The sequence below is a fragment of the Panthera tigris genome, chromosome B1 (genome assembly GCF_018350195.1).
Source record: "Panthera tigris isolate Pti1 chromosome B1, P.tigris_Pti1_mat1.1, whole genome shotgun sequence".
Taxonomy (NCBI): domain Eukaryota; kingdom Metazoa; phylum Chordata; class Mammalia; order Carnivora; family Felidae; genus Panthera; species Panthera tigris.
In genome coordinates, this window is record NC_056663.1 from 112824045 (window position 1) to 112844263 (window position 20219).

The 20219-nt window shown below is 43.8% G+C and overlaps 2 protein-coding genes across 6 annotated transcripts in view; one reads left to right on the forward strand and one right to left on the reverse strand.

Moving 5' to 3' along the window:
- PLA2G12A (phospholipase A2 group XIIA) overlaps window positions 1-18558 on the forward strand; it is a 35313-nt gene extending 16755 nt beyond the window's left edge. The window contains exons 1-8 of one of the 5 annotated variants that reach the window (XM_042984051.1): window positions 4427-4855; window positions 9985-10000; window positions 10261-10303; window positions 10806-10952; window positions 11590-11666; window positions 13695-13870; window positions 17127-17286; window positions 17921-18558. In XM_042984051.1, the coding sequence (XP_042839985.1) occupies window positions 10275-10303; window positions 10806-10952; window positions 11590-11666; window positions 13695-13870; window positions 17127-17286; window positions 17921-18159 (828 nt within the window). In that variant the 5' untranslated portion in view covers window positions 4427-4855; window positions 9985-10000; window positions 10261-10274 and the 3' untranslated portion in view covers window positions 18160-18558. Of the gene's footprint in view, window positions 1-4; window positions 846-4426; window positions 4856-8852; window positions 8870-9984; window positions 10001-10260; window positions 10304-10805; window positions 10953-11589; window positions 11667-13694; window positions 13871-17126; window positions 17287-17920 lie in introns of those variants that run through there. The other 4 variants (XM_042984050.1, XM_042984049.1, XM_042984052.1 and 1 more) reach the window with 4 other exon arrangements.
- A 1197-nt stretch (window positions 18559-19755) lies between these two features.
- MCUB (mitochondrial calcium uniporter dominant negative subunit beta) overlaps window positions 19756-20219 on the reverse strand; it is a 91050-nt gene continuing 90586 nt past the window's right edge. Inside the window, 2 exon segments of the mRNA XM_042984054.1 lie at window positions 19756-19941; window positions 19943-19974. Of these exon segments, the coding sequence (XP_042839988.1) occupies window positions 19899-19941; window positions 19943-19974 (75 nt within the window). The 3' untranslated portion in view covers window positions 19756-19898.

A 20219-nucleotide genomic window follows, 5' to 3' on the forward strand; every position in this document is an offset into this window, starting at 1 on the left:
TGAGATCATGACCTGAGCCCAAGTCGGACTCTCAACCAACTGAGCCACCCAGGCGCCCCACCCCCCCCTCAATTCTTTGTATCAGTATGGACTCCTGTATATTTCCTTTAGACTTTGGGTAATGTTTACTTTGTTGCTCAAGTTGTTCCAGCTTGGCTCTTAGGAGTTATGTCTGGTTGGCTCCTCTGTCTCTTTGATATATCCCCATCCTTTTGACTTTTGAACACTTCCATACTTCCTGGCAAGAATGTGGGAAAGTTGATCTGGGCCCAACCTGTGTATTTCTAGCACTAGAATCTGCCTCTTCTCCAAAGAGCACCAGTCCCTTTTATTGGCGAATGGTTTGCAGTGGAACTTAGAAACCAGTATTTGGGTACTGGATTTGCTCATTGCTACTAGAGGATCCATTCTGCTAGATCCTCCCAGCAAACAGAGCTAGGAAATATGTATGTATATTAACCCATGTACATGTACGTCTCTAGAATGATTTCTGTGTGTGCATATATATTAAGCTGAACATGAGTTCTTACTAATGTCTTCCCTTGAATTATGTACCACAGGGCATGTATTTAGATTTTAAGAATGGCATTTTCCCTATCCATAGAATAGATTCATAAACAAAAACAAAAAGAAAACCCCAAGACTAGCTTTCCGCAGTTCTCTGCAAGAAACCTAAGACTGATATTTTTGAATAAAACTATATTGCCTTTAAATACCACCTATGTCTTTAAAATCTTTTGATGCACTTCTTCCAGGGACAGATATGGCTGTATTCATTTCATAGGTGAAAAACTGAGGCACAGAGAAGCTCTAAAGAAGAAAGAATTGTAATAATGAGGACAAAAGTAAGTTAAACACATCTGGAACAGGCATTCCTTCAGTGAACCCATAGACTATACTAGTAATATTAATTAAAATGTTGTCTTATTAACTTTATAACTAATTCTCCCTAAAATGAAAAAGTGGTATTTCTATCAGTATATATAGAAGTACAAGATTGTCGGGAAATCAAAATGTACATTATTTTATCCTGTACATAATGATAACATCTAACAAAGTGAAGACCATGGAGTCTATCAAAACAACTGTTTAGGAAGCTGGCTTCAGTAAATTTGGGGTAGAGTGAAACCTATTAGGTAAGATCTTCCCACATGTATCTCATTGCATTATTCAAATTCACAGATATTACTTATAATGTATTCATTCAGGTCTTGTGTAATATATAACTCAGGACTGGTTAAAGTGATTGAATAGCCCCCTTCGTTTGCAGTTTTTCTTCACTGCTTCACCTTACAAAACCAGCCATCTGCTCAAGTCATAAAGCAGGAATGAGTCAGTGTAACCAGTATACAAAAATGATTAATAAAAATAACAAACTAGTGTCTCTTTGCAATAGTGATATATACAAGCAATAGTGATGTCAGGCTTTTCTGCCTCAGGTTTATAGGTTTCCAAGAACATTTTTCAAAGGTTCCCTGCAGACAACTTTACAAACATTTTTTGTTGGCTTTCAGCTTAGTATAGGAATCACGATTATAGGAATCTAATAGATCTGTGATTTATATAGGGAAAATCAAGTTTAGCGGGGTAAGTTGAAAAAAAAATGACCAAGATTTGAGAATTATCTCTGAATTTTATTCCATATACTTCATTTCTAGCATAGGTGACAATTGGCTAAGACCTTTCAGTAAGTTCTATGAAAGTGACACTTAAGCCATCCTGTCAGTTAACTTTCATCTTTAATGCATCTTAATTATTTTAATAATATGGATTTGTTTTCAGTTCTTTTTCTTCTTTGAGAAGGTGGCATTGGTAGGATTCTAATTAGTCTAATTAGTCAGTGGTTTTCAAACATGAGCGAGAAGCAGAATCATCGGATTCTGGCATTAAAACATGTGCTGGACCCCACTCCAGGCTCTCCTATTCAAGAGATCTGATTCTGTAGGTCCCAGGAGTTTGCATTTCTAGTAAGTTCCCTGATGTCGATACTGCTGCTTCAGAGACCATGGTGTGATCTCTAAAAATGTACTGAAAGCTTACTGTGAGCCAGGTACTATTCTAGGAGTTTGACAGTTACTGTCTCCAAAACTTGAGTAAGCTTGGTTCCCATTTTACAGATGAGAATTTGAAGCTGAGAGAGGTTAAATCGTTACTTATGCAATGTCTTACAGCTAAGAAAATGGTGGAGCCAGGGTTAGAGTCTAGGCAGCCTGTTTTCCAATCCTAGGCACTCATTTTATTGGGATAGCTATTGCTTTAAAAGGCTAAAATTACACATTTAGAATTCTGAAATAAGTATCCCAAAATGCTTTGTGTCTTAAGATAGACAAAATCTTACTTTAAAACATAACCACATACATATGCTATAAAAAGCAATACAATATTCTGAGATAAGATACTTAGGGGGAAAAAATAAAACATTCCTTTTATCTTCACCTTTCAGATAAGTGGAAAGTCAGCCAACTGGGTTTCCACATCTATAGGGGGGGAGTGTTTTCAGGACTCAGGCTGAGGAGACCCTGAAAATTGGGCAAAAGGACAGGAAGTTCTGGTGGTCAGATAACACATTCAAACTGGATAAAGTCCAGAGTGCAAATGCTGAAACCCTGGATCTCATTCAATGGATAAATATTTACTGAGCACCTCCTACATGCTAAGCAACTGTTTCCTCTAATGGGGAAACCAAAAGAAGGCCAATCTTGCTTTCAGTGAGCTAAAGATGGTGGTAACAAAAATAGTTGGAGCTCTTCACAAGCCAAGCACTGTTTTAAGTAGTCATGATGGAGCATAAGGCAGGTTGAGGGCAAAATACAAGCTAGCACCCCCACCCCCAGATGGGATATGTGTGATATTCCTCAGACACTCTTGGATGCCCAAGAACAGAGGAAAGGAAAGAAAAATGGTTAACTGGTAGAAATCACAGTCATATAGGACATGGGTCTCCAGTTTACAAATATCTTAGTAAATTGGAAGAAAAAGGCAATTTCCTTTATGATTTTATTTTATATTTGAGAGAGTGTGAGTGGGAAAGGGGCAGAGAGAGACCGAGAGGCAGAATCCAAAGCAGCCTCCAGGCTCTGAGCTGCCAGCACAGCCCAATGCAGGGCTCGAACTCACGTACCTCCAGATCATGACCTGAGCGGAAATTGGATGCTTAACTGACTGAGCCACCCAGGTGCCCTAAGAGAAAGGCAATCTTATCAATAGCCTAATCTCCAGAAACCTATAGACTCAGTTTCTTGCAGCCCCAACCACCCATAATGATGTGGGGAACAAAGGCAAGAAGGAAATGGCAGGTAAAATTAAATTTCCTTATAATCTGCAGCCCAGTGACAGATACTTGAGGCTGGCAGAGTTAAATATTTCTCCAGGAACTCCCTACTGTCTTAAAGTTAATACTTTGCTAGAGGGAAAGACAACCTTAGCTTGGTAATAGCAAGCCTTCATATATCTTAGGAGTCCTCTTTAGCATATCTAAGTCCCTCTGGAGGCAGCCCTTTTGTCTTTACCTCCTCCAATTCCATAGTATATAACCAGTTACCTGGCACAACCCCAGTGCATGCAGCAATTCCTGCTCATGGGTCCTGTCCCTGTGCTTTAATAAAATCACCTTTTTGCACCAGAGATGTCTCCAAGAATTCTTTCTTGGTCATAGGCTCCAGACCACCCCACCATCACCCCAAAACTTCATGGGTCATTTGAGTTAATCGCCACAACAACCGTACAAGGCTTTGATTGATACCCTATATCTTAACTACAGAGGAAGTTACTAATACAGATTTCTGAAATATTTTGCACACACAATGAAATGAACAGTAAATGGCATTGGGTGAGAAAAATCCTCTGATTTCATATTCTAGTTAATGACCAAGCACACGTGGGAAAGCTTATCAAGTTGGATTTTAATTTTTCTCTCCCAAATAGGGTAATATTTATTGAAGACGGATCCCTTATACTTCAGTATCTCTTATGTTAATGTATTAAAAATGGTACTTTAACACATTTTCCCCGCAGTCTGAAGTTAGTTACTTTTTAAATGACAAGACCCAGAGAAATGACAAAAGATGAGGCCATCTTTTAATCCGATCTTAGAGCTGGTCTTTGAAGCAAATTCACACAACAGCCAACCGAAGGAGGAGCTCAGTTCAATGCAACATTGAGCACCCGGTGGCGCTCAGCGCACTGTTTGTTGGTGAGGACTACATACATAGACCCCAAAGTTCCGCCTCCGAAGTTATGATCGCTTCCCCAAATTAGCTCTACCTATGAAAACCAGATTTAAAAATCCCAGGGTTGCCTCTAGTTTACTCTGTCCCCAAACCCCCAAGCAAACAGCGTTTAAATCATTACAGTCCTATAACATAACTCGCACTGGGGAAGGACTAAACGGGAAGCCAGAAAACGCGACCCCCACCCCCCGGGAGGCAGGCGGGAGAAGCAAACACTGGGGGCGGGGACTGCGAGCCTCGATTCTCCGCAGGTGCCGTGAAACCACCTGCGGCTTCCCTATTCGGGGCCCGCCGTGTGTCCTCGGGGTGCCAACCGGCATTTCCCCAGAGCTGGCTCGTCTCCAGGCGCCAGGCGGACGAGACCGCGTCCCTCGGCCTTCCCCCGCTCGCTCTGGTCGCCCCGAGCTCGGGAGTGGGGGCAGGAGCCTGAGCTCGGCTGGCGGGAGGCTCCGAGCGCAGACGCGGCCCCCACCCCCTCCCGGGAGCAGGCGGGCGGGCTGGGGCGGAGGAAGGGGCGGGGGCTGCGGGCCCCTGGATGCAGGAAGCGGAGTCTTTCCCGGGCGCCAGCTCTGCGTGCTGGGACACTATGACTTCGGCGCCGGGGCTCAGCGGGGCTCGCCCTGCAGGTAGGCCCGCGGGTGCCGAGGGGGCGCGGGGCAGCTTCCCCAGCGGGGCGCGCGGGCGGGGGCGGGGACGCGGGAGCTGGACGGCCGGAAAAAGTTGCGGGTCTTGGAGGGAAGCGCGCAAGTCCGGTGGGGGCAGCTTGTTAAATGCCTTCTGGTCCAGAAAACCAGCCCGGGACTCCGTGCGGGGTCGCCGCCGCCTCAGGGCCGCCCGGGGTAGCGGCGCCCGGCGCTGGGGCGTGCCCGCTCCGCCTTTGTCCTCCGGACGGTTCTTTCTTGCCGGGCGTCGGGCCATTTAAACGGAGGCTGGCTGGGCGGCTGCTGGCACCTCCCGCGCCTGGGTTTTTTGAAAGTTGACTTCTGGAAGTTGGATCTGGTTTTGTGTTCTCCTGAGTAAAAAGTAAAAGGAAGTGGTTGCGTGCATAATAATGGAAGCATAAGCAGCCCGCGGGAGCGCCCCACCGGAGCCCCCCACAGGAGCCCCTGGTTATGCCCTGACTTGAGCTGGGGACAAAAACCGGGCCTTGGCTGCCTGTGCAGTCCCAGTGCCTCTCCCGCAGCCAGGGCCGTTTGTGGGTTTGGGTTGAAACCACATCTTTCTCTACAGTCAACTGCTAAACGTGTACTTTAGAACTTTCTTCCTTGTCACTTACTAATTATATCACTGATAGCTGAAGAAACTTCGAGCCTGGCCATAGTAAAATAAAAGGGGGTTGGGGGGAAGGAAGGAAGGAAAGGTTGAAACTCTAGAAGTTGATGCACAGTGCCTTTATTTCAGAGCTTTTTATTCGTTGCTGCACAGAACCAGGCTTGCCCCAGAGTCAAGTTGCAGGAAGTTCAGGGAGTGGCCTTGCCCTGGACGGACAGTGCAGGGTCCGGTGGCCACTCCCATTCTGAGGGGTGGGGAGCAGGGGGGCAGGGGTCCGGGATGCCGCCCACTTCCCCCTCCATTCTCATCCCATTGCTTTCCTTCTCCGTCCTGCGTCCTTCCTTTTTTGCCGTCTCACCCCCTTTTTCACTGTGTTCTAGGCCTGACGTGGTTTACTCAGTACAGGACTATTAAACAGATACTTGACATGGGTAGATTTTCATAGATACTGCGGGGAATGATGGCGATGACCGTAGATACTGGAGAAGTTTGGAAAAACGAACACTTCGTTTAGGAAGGTAGATGTTTTCTCTGGTTGGAGGGGGTTAGCATGACGACCTGAGTGCAGAGACGTGAGTCTGTAGGGGGACCCGGCTTTCAATCCGACTCCACAGCACTGTCCTGGGACAAGCCTGACGCACTGGCTGCCTCATGGGCTGTGGAGCTGAGGCAGAGAAAGCATCTAACGTGCTGAGCCACCAACAAATAGTGGCTGGCAAGGGAAAAAAAGGAGTGATTAGGTTGGTAAAAATTAAACTGATTTAAGGGGCAGAGAGGTGGTGGCCACATCATGGTGGAAAGGAAAATTGCCTAAATCAGAGGCAAGGAGAAGTGAAAAGAGGACGAGTCCAGTTTGATGACAGACCCTGGATTGCAGATGCACGAGAGTGTGCAAGTCTATTATATAGAGCATCTCCGTTAAAAATTTCTCCATGTTGACAGAGCCATTTACCCTTTTAGGCAGGCAACTTGTGTTCCTGCAGTGTAATGACACTTGTTAAAGTGTGCCCTTCCTGAAAATTTGTCTGCTTAGGACATACCGCCTGAGTCGTGATGTGTTTTCTGTGGCACCTGGGTAAAATTTATCAACTCCAGTAATGTATCGAACTTAGATTCTAATGTGTGTGCCGATCACTTTCAGTGAACAAGTAGCCAGAACAGAATGGCAGCTGGACCTGATCCATAACTGGGGGTGCAGGATGCAGGGCGCACATTTATATTGGAGCAGGGTTTGAGCTGGCAAGGGTCTGAAGTAAAGTTCTCAGACCGTTTCCTTCTGTGTCAGTATTAACAGTAAAACACTTTTGGAAGATCCCTCAGAGATTGCCAAATCTGTTGACTTTGAAACAACGTTATTTTTTAAAAGATTGATTGATTGATTGATTGGGGGGAGGGGAAGGGGCAGAGAGAGAGGTGGGAAGGGGCAGAGAGAGATTCCCACGCAGGCTCCGCACTGTCAATACAGAGCCTGACGCAGGGTTTGAACTCACGAACCTCAAGATCGTGACCTGAGCCGAAATCAAGAGTTGGACACTTAACTGACTGAGCCACCACCCAGGCGCCCTGAAACAATGTTGTTTTAAGTTATCTTGAGTTACTTAAAACTGACTGTCTTTCCTAAGTCTGTGGGTCACGTCTAAGTGGAAGGCAGTATTTGAGACAACCCAGATGCACAGCTTAGATACCTAGCCGGGAGGAACGGCGCAGTTCCTTCCTTAGACTATAAACAATGAACTTTAAGGACCCGATTGAGTACACATCTCCAGTGCCTTCACCCTCCATGACTTGAGTTAGTTTGGTGACGGGGCCATTTGCCACAGCTTCCACCCTCTCTCTGCCCTTTGAGCGGCCTGACGCTCACTAACCGATGAGCAAAAGCTGGAAGAGGTGAGCTGCTGGGCCTGCTATGTTGCGCACCGTGTTAAGAGATCTGTGCTTCCCAAATTGTGCAGCTTCCCAGGGAGTGAATGGGGCGATTGTCCTTCACGTAGAGATGGAATGTGTTTAGTTTGAGTTGTGTTGTTTCTTTATTGTGTAATTGATTTGAAGAGAAGGAGGTGAGGCTATTAAAAGGAGGTAGATCCTGAAGCGCATTTGAAAATGGAAGGTGAGAAAATTCCTGGGCCTTAGTAGAGCAGTGTGGGGAGCAGGAAGTGATCCCCGTAGACAGGGTGTGAGGTGGGAAGTGTTGAGGGCACAGCAGTGTGTGGAGTCGGCAGTATTCCAGGTAGAACAATGTGTGGAGTAAAAAGGTATCCCGAGTGGAGCGGTGTGTTCGTAGGCAGTATCCCCAGGTAGAGGGGAGGCTTAGTAGGAAGTGTCCCTGGTGGAGCAGTGTATAAAGTCACCCCCTGGAACACTGTGGTGTAGGAAGTACTCTGTATGGAGCACAGAGTATCCCGATAGGAAGCATATCAGCAGTAGCTAGGAAGACTATTTGGTGGAGCGGTGTGTGAAGTAGGAAGCCCCCCCTTCCCCCCTCCGCCCCCCCCCAAAGCGCCGTGTGCAGGACGAGGCTCGCTCAGGTGCAGGTGCAGCAACAGCTAGGAGGAAACATCTGGGCAGAGAGGTGTGTGCCAAGGAAGCTGTCCTTAGATAGAGCCCGGTTTTGGCAGGAAGTGGTTCACGTCGAGCAAGATGTGGAGTAGGAAGTATCCCAGGTAAAGCAGAATGGGAGAAAACATCCTGGGTAGCATGCAGAGCGTGCTCTCCCCTAGAGAGCGGCGTGTAGTATGGAAGTTTCTGCGTAAAGCAGTTTGTGGAGTAGGAAGCGTAGGATGTAGCCTCGGGTGAGCAGTGTGCGGAACAGGAAGTGTCTCCAGTAGGAAAGTATGGAGGGAAGGAAGCGGGGAGTGAAGTGGAGCTACCCCCCATACAGCGGTATGACTGGTGTCTGGAGTAGGAAGCCTTCTGGGTAGAGTAGTTGTTGGAGTAAGAAGAGTAGAACATACTCCCGGTAGAGTAGTATGTGGAGCAAGTAGGATGTGTCCTGGGTAGGTAAACATGTGAGTGGTACCCCAGTAAGCAGTGTAGGAGACGCCAGGTACCTGGTAGAGCAGCCTGTGGTGCGTGGGTGATGATAGGTCACCCGGAGAGCAGGGTGTGGAATAGGGGGTGTCCCCTAGAGAGCAGCCTGGAGTTGGGAGATATCCTAGTAGGGTCTTCAGGGTGGCTCAGTCGGTTGAGCATCAGACTCTCTTCAGCTCAGATATGATCTCATGGTTCGCGGGCTCCGTGCTGAAGGCGCAGAGCCTGTTTGGGACTCTACCTCTCTCTGCCCCTCTCTCTCTCTCTTCAATAAATTTTTATTTTTTATTTTTTAAGGAGGTATCCAAATAGAACAGTGCATGGAGTAGGAAGGAAACCAGGTGAGCTGGCGGGGTGGGGGGATGCATTAGGGAGGCTGCTCTTTACTCCTAAGCCTAAGCTCTGGTATAAAAATCAAATCACCTTGTTAAAAATGCAGATTTCTCCCTCTCCTGGGATTCTGATTCTATAAATCTGGGTTAGGACCCAGGAATGTGCATTTTATCACCCAGGCCAGGAATTGATGCAAAGACTGAGGAAAGCAGATGAGGGTCTGTCGGACAGCAGGAGGGCCTTCGTGGGGTCCTCACTAGGTCTGGATACTGGGGGAATTCCAGGAGGAATCAGCTGAAAGTGAGTGGTAAAGGGCACAGAATTGAATGCCAGCCTCACCCTCATCTCAGGGCCGATTTCTGTCAGGGAGGAGGTGTGAAGGTAGAACAATCTGGTGTCCGGGAGAGAAGGGAACAGGACTCTCCTGGTTAGAAGGGGTGGGTGGGAGGGTCTGTTGTGTTTCCTTCAGTGACGTCGGTGGAGAGGAGCATCTTGCTATAGTGTTCATATTTGTTTATTCATTACTTTCCTTCCCCTCTGGGCTAAGTTTATCAGGCAGAAACACAGTCATGCGTGTATGGGCCTGTATTGTAGAAGATGCTAGACCCGTTGTGCCCTATAGTACAGAAGCCACCAGCCACCATGGTTATTTAAGTTGAAATGAAAAACTGAGTTCCTTAGCTGTACTAGCCCCGTTTCAAGTGCTGGACAGCCACATGTGGTCCGTGGCTAGCATATGGGACAGCACAGGTACAGAACCATTCCGTCATCACAGACAGTTCAGCTGCACAGCACTGTTCTAGCGAGTAGAGAAGGACGCAGTGAAAGGTGGTCCAGAGGGTGGGGAAGTCTGAGCATGGGTCGAGAGCAGGTCTCCATCACGTGATGGGTTGTAAGTGCAAATAAATCATTCGGGAGACCCAAAGTTTAAGCCTTTACCCTTGCTCCTTCCCTTTCCCCGCCCCAAACTTCTACCTTTTCCGTTTCAGAGGGGGATCCGGTATTAACCACACGCCGTGTTTTGGTTCTCCTGTGTTTTTAATTCCTTTTCGGTTTTAGAGAATATCTGCAAAAACAGTTTCCGCTAAACAATTCCGTATCTCATTTGTGCTCCACATCACAGAACCGTGTTACTGCAGGTATATTTTGCATGAATGCATTTGCATAATGTTTCCTCCATTTATCTTGATAATATTCTTTTCTGTTTTGCAAGTAAGAGTTCTGGGTGAGAAAGAATTGAGCTGTTAATTTATAGTTCATTTATCTATTAAGTTCCCTTCCTTTTCCTATACTTTTGACTTTTAAACTAAGCAAAACCAGAGAAGGGTTCACAGTGTGGGAGTCCTGCAGTGTGTTACAAGTCAAAGAGTAAATTAACCAAATTCAATTTTTTAAATAGGTGTGGAGGAAAACATGACCGAAACAGATGCCTTCTATATGAGGTAAAAACGTGCTCTTGCCTGACAAACGTCTCTTCCTTTGCTAGTCAAGATCAGTCTGTAAGAAGCAAGAATGGCCCTGGGGAAGAAGCAGAGTGGAGAATGGCGAGTGTTAGCGCTGGGAGAGCTAACTTGTAGAGCCTCGGGTTGACTGCTGCCCCTGGTCGAGGTTCAGGACCTACAGTGATGTCCAAAATACTTAGCAACGGGTGTGGCATGGGCCCTGGAGCCAGAGCCGGGCCTGGGCGGGCTGTTGTCCCTGGTTCCTGGAGAAAAGACATCCCTGGGGTCACTGGGGGTGGGGAGCTCCAGATAGCTGCTGTTTACCAATCAGCACAGAAATATTTCTGTCAGGCTTTCCCAGTGCACACCAGTATCATGTCACCCTGGCAAAGGAGGAGGAAACAGGAGCCCTCTGTCTACCCTACCCATTGATCTTGGGCTTGGAAGAGCTCATTATTTAATATGACATAGTGATTGTTGTTTATAAACTTTTTGTTAACAGTGAAACATTTGATCCGGCAGAAAAGTACAAAATGGACCACAAGAGGAGAGGAATCGCTTTAATCTTCAATCATGAGAGGTTCTCCTGGCGTTTAACACTGCCAGAAAGGCGGGGCACCAGCGCAGACAGAGACAATCTTAGGCGCAGGTAATAGTTGTTGTGTTTTTTTTTTTTTTTAATGTTTATATTTGAAAGTGAGTGGGGTAGGGGCAGAGAGGGAGAGAGAGAATCCCAAGCAGGCTCTGTGCTGTCAGCACAAAGCCCAGTGTGGGGCTCGAACTCACAAACCATCAGATCATGACCTGAGCTGAAATCAAGAGTGGCTTAAGTGACTGAGCCACCCCAGGTGCCCCACAGGTGCTAGTTTTATCCACACGTCAAGATGATGACCTATTTAATAAAATGACACTCACCAAAACGTGTCCACACTGATGAAATAGAGTATCAGGATGAGCCTCATTTGGGCACAGCATCCCTTGAGAACTTGCCTGAATTTTCTTCCCAATCTTGTTCTATTAGATGTAAGCAGGCTTTGAATCGTTACATATAGATTTACATTGCTGTATCCTAACTTGAATCAGCTTTCAGTATGAGTAAATCCTTTCCTGCTGTGGGTGAACAAGAACTATCATTGTCATATTTCACTTTTTCTCCCCCCCCCCCCCCCCCCCCGCAAAGAAAAGTCAACTTAGAGGTCATAAAAACATGTATAGATTCCTCAGGGAAATAGGGGTATATGACGACTATTGAGCAGCTCATAAGCTAATACCCAGTTTGTCACTAGGTTTTCAGAGCTAGGATTTGAAGTGAAATGCTTTAATGATCTGAAAGCAGAGGAGCTCCTGCTCACAATCCATGAGGGTAAGTAGTTTTCCTGTTCGTCTTCTGAGGGGATGGATTGCTTCAGTGACCCTCTCTAGAATCCAGATAATTAACCATGATGGAAAAATGTCTGACCAACTACTTTAGCATGGGTTACAGGTTTCGGTTGTGCCTCTTTGCTTATGTGTTACTACTGGATTCAGAGACTCTTCCAAAGGATTTTGCCTCTGAATTTATATGTAGCATACCACCCGCTAACAGGCTGTCATTCCAGAAATGAATGAATCAAGTCTAAACTGCGAACACTACAGATGCTGGGCAGTCAGGTGTTAATGGACTCCTTCCATACCCAGGTTTTTTTACTGGCTTCAACAAATTGTGGATTTACAAAACAAACAAAAACTGGATTTATATATATTGTCTCTAAATTTCTGTATCACTATGCAGTAGGTATTTTAACAGCTTACGTTTATAATAATTACTGCACGCTGTGGATTTTCAAGTCATTTGCCAATGGACTATTATAATATTTACATAATTATTTAAACCTCAGAGCTTTTTAAAAATTGAGGTATAAATGATATGGAACATTGTATTAGTTTCAGATGTACAACATAATGATTCAGTATTTGTATACATTGTAAAATGGTCACCATAGTGTCTGGTTACCATACAGAGGTACAGAAAAGCTTTGGTTTTTTTTTTTTAGTTCTTTTAAAATGTTTATTTTTGAGACCGAGAGAGAGCATGAATGGGGGAGGGTCAGAGAGAGAGGGAGACACAGAATCTGAAGCAGGCTCCAGGCTCTGAGCTGTCAGCACAGAGCCCGAAGTGGGGCTGGAACTCACGGGCCTTGAGATCGTGACTTGAGCTAAAGTCGGATGCTTAACCGACTGAGCCACCCAGGTGCCCCGAAAAGTTTTTTTTTTTTTTGTGATAAAGACTTTAAAAATTTACTTAGCAACTTTCAGATATGCAATACAGTATTCTTATAGGTGATATGCTGTACATTATATCCCCATGACTTACTGTATAATTGGAAGTCTGTACCTTTTAACCCACTTCACCCCCACCCACCCACCAGCAACCACCCATCTATTCTATCAGTAAGTGTGTTTTTTAAACTCCACATATAAGTGAGATTATATAGTATAGGTCTTTCTTGAATTTATTTCATTTAGCATAATGACCTCAAGATCCATCCATGTTGTTGCAAAGGCCAAGATTTCCTTTTTTATGGCTGAATAATATTCTTGCATGTGTATCTCTATATATGGAAGGGTAGAGATCTATGTATATAATTTTCTTCATCCATTCATTGATGAACACTTAGGTTTTCATATCTTGGCTGTTGTGCTCCAATAAACAACGGGGCTGCAGGTATCTTTCCACACTTGATCTTAGCCAAAAGGCCGAGAAGCGATTTGCAGGTATCTTTCCAAATTAGTGTTTTCATAAATACCCAGAGGTGGAATTGTTGGATCGTTTTTAATTTTTTTGAGGCACCTCCATACAAGACTTCTTTAATCTGTAAGTCACTTTAATTTTAACTAGCTCCTTACCAGGTTTTCTACTTCGCTTACTCATCCGCTTTGGAGGACATGAGTCTCATGTCTTAATATTCTTTGGAAGCTGTAAGTGCTACAGACATGATGAAGCTGCTGCATTCACCGGAGGGGCAGCAGAGCACAGCAGTTGCTAAGTAGTAGTTGCTGGGTCTTTCCAGTCTGCTCTAAGAAGCTCTCTGCTAATTCAGAGAAACTTTTATTGATGCCACAGCAATCCCATTATATTTTCCGTGTCATTATTCTGTATTGTAGAAAAGTTAATGGAATTTGTTTAAACTCTTTGAACTTTTAACAGGTTGTTAAAAATCAGATACGGTATGATGTAAATTTTCCTTTGATTAAAGACTAAGACCTTACATTCTCATTATATACTCTTTACATTTAGTATAATACATTTTCCTCTTCCATCATATGTAACTTTAGTATTAGTAAATTATCTTTATGTAGATAGTAAACATCTTATCTTCATTTCTGTATGAACTTTTGTGGCCCTTTATAGCATCATCTTCTAGCCACATAGATGCCGATTGCTTTTTATGTGTTTTCCTGAGTCATGGCGAAGGCAGTCACATTTATGCACAAGATACCAAGATTGAAATTCAGACTTTGACTGGCTTATTCAAAGGAGACAAATGTCAGAGCCTAGTTGGAAAACCCAAGATATTTATTATTCAGGTAAGACTGATTATGGTACAATCTAACTATGAAGTCCATGGTTCTGTACATGTGATTCTAGCTTTATTTTTATTTGTTAAGATTTATTTTTGGGAGAGTGCAAGCAGGGGAGGGGCAGCGAGAGGGGGACAGAAGATCTGAAGTGGGCTCTGCGCTGACAGCAGACAGCCCAGTGTGGGACTCAAACTCAAGAATAACGAGATCATGACCTGAGCTGAAGCTGGACGTTCACAACTGAGCCACCCAGGTGCCCCATATACATGTAATTATAAAGAGCACCAGCCAATTCTGCAAGTAACTTTCTCCAGTAACTGGAAAGGCCCCTTTGGCCTCCTAGCCAATCAGAGTTGCAATTAGTAGTAGTTCCTTCTTAACAAGGAATAAATATTTTCAGTTTCTGGGGCACCTGGGTGGCTCAGTCAGGTAAGTGTCCAACTTCAGCTCAGGTCATGATATTGTGGTTTGTGAGTTTGAGCCCCACACTGGGCTCTGTGCTAACAGCTCAGAGCCTAGAGCCTGGAGCCTGCCTTGGATTCTGTGTCTCCCTCTCTGTGCCCTTCCCCCGCTCATGCTCTTTCTCTCTCAAAAATAAACATTAAAATTTTTTTTTTGACTTGGGTTGACATTTGAAAGGACTCAAAATGGTGGCTCAGTCGGTTAAGCGTCTGACTTCAGCTCAGGTCATGATCTCGCAGTCTGTGAGTTCGAGCCCCGCGTCGGGCTCTGTGCTGTCAATTCAGAGCCTGGAGCCTGCTTCGGATTCTGTGTCTCCCTCTCTCTCTGCCCCTTCTCCCCCCAGTCAAAAAATGTTAAAAATTTTTGAAAGGACTCAAAGTAACTAATGTGCTACCCTCTGGCCTGGCCCAGTGTCAGGTGCAGCCGTCAGTGAAGGGGTCTCTGACTGAAGAGCACCAGGCCTGGAGGCCAGTGAGCAGAACGCAGGCAGAGTTCCTGATCTAGCTTGCTTCATCCTTCCACCTTTTTCCTTCAAGCTGGTATTAGGGATGAAGACAATTTTTGGCCCGAATAACCTCACTCACCACATCAATAAGGAGTTCGAACAAAGGAGAATTCCTGATGTCCCAGTGCTGCAATTCTGTATTTCCATAAACGGCATGGAGGGCATGGCCACATTCAACCTGCCAGAACACCTTGAGGGAAGCGAGCAGGGGCACCTATAAGAAATTAAGGATGATCGTGGTTTCTTGTTGGGAACTGCATTAAAGTATCCGTCACATGCAGTTGGGAGTTAACAGCTCTACATGCAGCCTGGCTAGGCTGGAGAAATAAATTTGAGAGTTAACGAGATGAATGACAGTGGCAGCCACGGGAGTGGATGAGTTTACCCACGCCAAGCATAGCTTGAGAAATGAGTACAAAACAGCCCTGAGGGATGCCACTGAGGAATGAGCAGAGGAGAGACACTGAGGGGGATGGCCCAGAGAATGGGGAGGTAGGGGGAGTTCAGGGAAAAAGGGAGTGGCCAGCACTGTCAGAGACACAAAGTGGCGAGCCGCTGTGGGGGGATGGCCACAAAGGAAGAAAATATTTTGCCAAGTTACTTCTCTCTGCCTCCAATTCTTCATCTGTGAAAGGGGGGTATACCCCTTTCTGCCTCACGGGCTGGTTGTGAGGATAAAACAGCGTGGCCTAACAAGCACTTAGAACAGTGCCGAACACCTGCAAGTCCTCAATAGGCTGGCTCTTTTTCTTACTGCAACTGATTGGGCAAGTAATGGCATCAAATTCTAGGTGTTCGGTGTAGGAAGACTGAAAAATAAGGTCTGAAAATAAGCTTGGTAATACGAAGTTAAGATTAAAATCTCCCTGCAAAAATGGAATATCGGAGATCTTCTATTTATCAGATAACTCTGAAATCACTCTGGGCTTTTTTTCTTTAAAAGCTTACAAAAACCCATTTCAGAACGAGGGATGCACTTACCACAACCAAATCTTACCAGGTCACTGGATGAAGTTCACTAGGTCTGCCAGAACAAAGTACAGACCGGGTGGCTTAAACAACAGAAATTTTCTTAACGGTTCTGGAGGTTAGAAATCTGAGATCAAGGTGCCCGTTCTCCTTGGCCTGGAGGTGGCTGCCTTTTTTCCTCTGTGCATCTCTGTGTCCTGATCTCTTATAGACAACTAGTTACAGATTAAGATCATCGTAGACCTCAATTTTACCTTTTTTAAAGGCCATATATCCAAATACAGTCACATTTGAGATCCTGAGGGACAGGACTTCTGCATACAAATGGGAAGGGGTGACAAAATTCAGCCCATAATAGGCGTTTAAGAGTAGAAATTAACGTTAGCCTTTGTGTGAAAATTAATGGCTAAGAATTTGAGACCTCACTATACAGTGTAAGCGAAAGGAAAAGAGGTCTTCTCAGGTCAGGTGGCGGCGTCCTTTTAGCCCTGCTTTGACAATGTATTGCAGCAGCTAGGCAAGCACCACCCTATCTGGGCATGTATTCCCTGATTCAACAGAAACGCTGGGCAAATACTGTAGCTTTTCAAAGAAGGGGTGGGTCTGGTGCTGTGGTGTGGTGACTTCGTAAGAAACTCAAAACCAGAGGCTTTCTCCTCCACACTGTACCTTTCAATCAACACAGTCTGGTGTACGGTTGAGCATGACAATTAAAAAAAAAATGTAACGTTTATTTTTGAGAGAGAACACGAGTGGGGGAGGGGCAGAGAGAGAGAGCGAGACACAGACACAGACTCCAAAGCAGGCTCCAGGCTCCGAGCTGTCAGCACAGAGCCTGACGCAGGGCTTGAACTCACAAGCAGTGAGATCATGCCCTGAGCTGAAGTCGGACACCAACCAACTGAGCAAGCCACCCAGGGGCCCCGAGAATGCCAGTTTTTTAAAGGCCTTAATTAAAATGGAGCTTGGGTGGCTCAGTTAAAAGTGTCTGACTCTTGATTTTGGCTCAGGTCATGATCTCATGGTGCATGAGACAGCCCCAACTCTGGCTGACAGTATGGAGCTTGCTTGGGATTCTCTCCCTCCCTCTCTCTCTCTCACCCTCCCCGGCTCATGCTCTCTCAAGCATTTAAAAAAAAAAAAAAGAGTAGGGAAAAACTGTCAGGTGAATTTGCTCTAAAACTTGACTGCATGTTTTTTGAAGTTTTATAAAGTAGCTTCTGTTGATGTTAAGATGTGCTCAGTTATACATTCACTGTAAACATTAAGCCGTGGAAAGAAAAGACTAGGTTAGAAAAGGAAATGGTTTTCCTCCTTGTCTCGTAGGCATGTCGGGGAGACCAGCATGATGTGCCAGTCATTCCTCTGGATGTAGTGGATCATCAAAAAAACATGCTGGATGTCAACATAACCCAGGTGGATGCGGCCTCAGTTTCCACACTGCCTGCTGGAGCAGACTTTCTCATGTGTTACTCAGTTGCAGAAGGTGGGTGTGTGTTTAGTACAAACAGAATTGGTTTCCTGACTTGAGTTCCATTAGTTTCACCTCACCTTGACTAGAGACTGGTATTTATCTGATCAAGGTGATTTGATCGTGAAGTTCACATCTTCGGTCACATCTTCGGCACAGGGTGATACATGAAGTGTAAAGTCACTTCTAGAAAAGTCATTCCTGAGAACTAGGTTTAAGCTACAAGTTACATTCAATAATTGGTAATAGGCTGCTAACATTCATTTTGATAGTGTTGTAATAATCTTCACAGAAAGCGTTGTTGAAACTCCTGTGATGACCGTTGTTCTTTGTGCAGTAAGCTGTGTTTTTCTTTCTAATCTCTTGTGTTAAAATCACTGCCTGGCAACTGTTTTCTTGGGAATTTTTAGGAAATGGAGGAAATTATATAGAGCGAACCTCATTTTTATAAAACTATATAAATTAATCCCTTTTCTCATAATAGTCAACCAAGAAAAATTTTAAAGCTGTGTCATTGACACGTCCTAGTCTTCAAGAATTTTTGAGAACTTACACTTACTTCTGTAATGGTGAATTAGAAAGGTGTTTTTCAGTCACCATAACTGAAAGCCAGAGAAACTTCAGTGCCCTTTTTGCTCCTATCATTTAGGTTATTATTCTCATCGGGAAACTGTGAATGGCTCATGGTACATTCAGGATTTGTGTGAGATGCTGGGAAAATTTGGCTCCTCCTTGGAGTTCACAGAGCTCCTCACCCTGGTGAACAGGAAAGTTTCTCAGCGCCGAGTGGACTTTTGCAAAGACCCAACTGCAATTGGAAAGAAGCAGGTTCCCTGCTTTGCCTCAATGCTTACTAAGAAGCTGTATTTCTTTCCAAAATCCAAATGATAGGAATAATTGTGTTTTATGTATCTTGTCTATATTCAAAACAGATTTTCTTGTCCTTTTATATAAATATCACTAAGGTGGAAGCTTATGGTATAGCAGTTGAAAATGTTTTAAGGTTTAATGAGAACTTAAAATAGTTCATGTTGGTATTAGACATGCTGATATTAGATGAAAGGGTTTGATATATATGAAGTGAAATCCTCAGGGAATTACTATAAATAAAAATACACAAACATTTGTAATACTTGATTTTTATAGTAAATCTCAAGGTTACTCAAAAATATCTGGAAGATTTAAATTTGTATTCTGTGAAGTTTTTATAAAAGTTTTATAATGTTTTTAAAGGTTTTTGAAACCCAGAAACTAGTTGTTTCCCCTTAATAAAATATTTAAAATCCATGTTTTAATTTTTCTAATTCACATTCTTTCTTACTCATTTGTATAATTCAGAGTACTCTTGTACTTGGTCATACAAATTCATCTACATATGAATTATCACTTTTTGTATAGGTTTCAACTCTCACTTAAAAAAGCCTTTATGGAAAGATATACCATGATGATGGACTGGAAGAATTAATATTGTTAGAATGTCCATAGTGCCTAAACGATCTACAGATTCAATGTAATCCCTATCAAAATACTAATGACATTTTCATAGAACTAGAACAAAGAATCCTAAATCCAATAAATGGTATTGGGAAAAATGGACAGCTGCATGCGAAAGAATGAAACTGGGCCATATATAAAAATAAAATCAAAGTAGTTTGAAGACTTGAATGTGAGAACTGAAATCATAAAACTAGGAAGAGAATATAAGAAAAATGTAGGTAAGCTCTTGGGCCACTGGTCTGAGCACCTGCCCTCAGACAAGGACAACAAAAGCAAAAATAAACAGAACTATAGAAGCTTTTACACAACAAAGGAAACCAACAAAACTTTTTAAAAAGGCAACCTAGTGAATGGAAGAAGATATTTATAATTCACATATCTGATAAAGGATTAATATTGAAATTAATATTGAAACTATATAAGAACTCATTCAACACACACGTACACACAAAACCCCAATCTGAGTAAAAAATGGACACAGGACCTGAATAGACATTTTTCCAAAGAAGTCCTACAAATGGCCAATAGGCACATGAAAAAGATGCTCAACATCACTCATCAGGGAGATGCAAATCAAAACCAATAATGAGGTATTACCTCACACCAGTCAGCATAGCTAGTATGAAACATATGAATAGGATCTAAGTAAATATTAGTTCAGATGAAACATTTCAGATAACATCTTATAATCTTAAACTATATTTAATGATAAAGCTCTTCCAATTATTATGATGTATTTAAAAATAAATTAATGACATGACGATTCTAAAGGAAGCCTAAGAAGGAAAGCGAATGCCACACACAGAGACCACTCCTCTGCAGGAGAATGAACACAACCCAGACGGACAAGGACTCTTAGCTCAAGTACCTGACTACAGTGGCAGCTGCTCGGACTCTGATGGGCGCATCCAAGCTCCTCCCCGCATTAATCCCGGACAAGTCACGCAAATCCACAAACCAAAAATCTCAAGTGAGAACTTCAAAGAATACCTATGTTCACATTTTTTTTTAATTAACAAAAGAGATTGAAACGATCAAATCCAAAGGAACTAAGGGACCCAAAGTTCCAGTTTCTAAGTTGCAGAATCAACACATACTGGAAAAATTTAATAACATTTAGAAATCTAAGATTAATTCTTTTCATTGACTTTCTCTCCTTGCATTCGCAAACAGCGAGTGGCGCACCTGTTTCAGGGATTCCGTAGCCTGTCAATGGGAAAAAGAAAAAGTACATGATCAGAGAGAATGAGAAACAGGGCATTACTGCATGAGAGGAGTAAATGTATATGTAAATTTAGTGTATCCTTAGCTTAATAAACATTTACAATGACTAGTGGCAAATGTCTACAGTATTTCAGTGAATAGGGACCCTTTAGAAAAGAGGAACTTAAGGTTTTGATACATCCTTCAAGTTCTTATGTTCATTGTCCTTTTATATTGGTTTTTCTGTT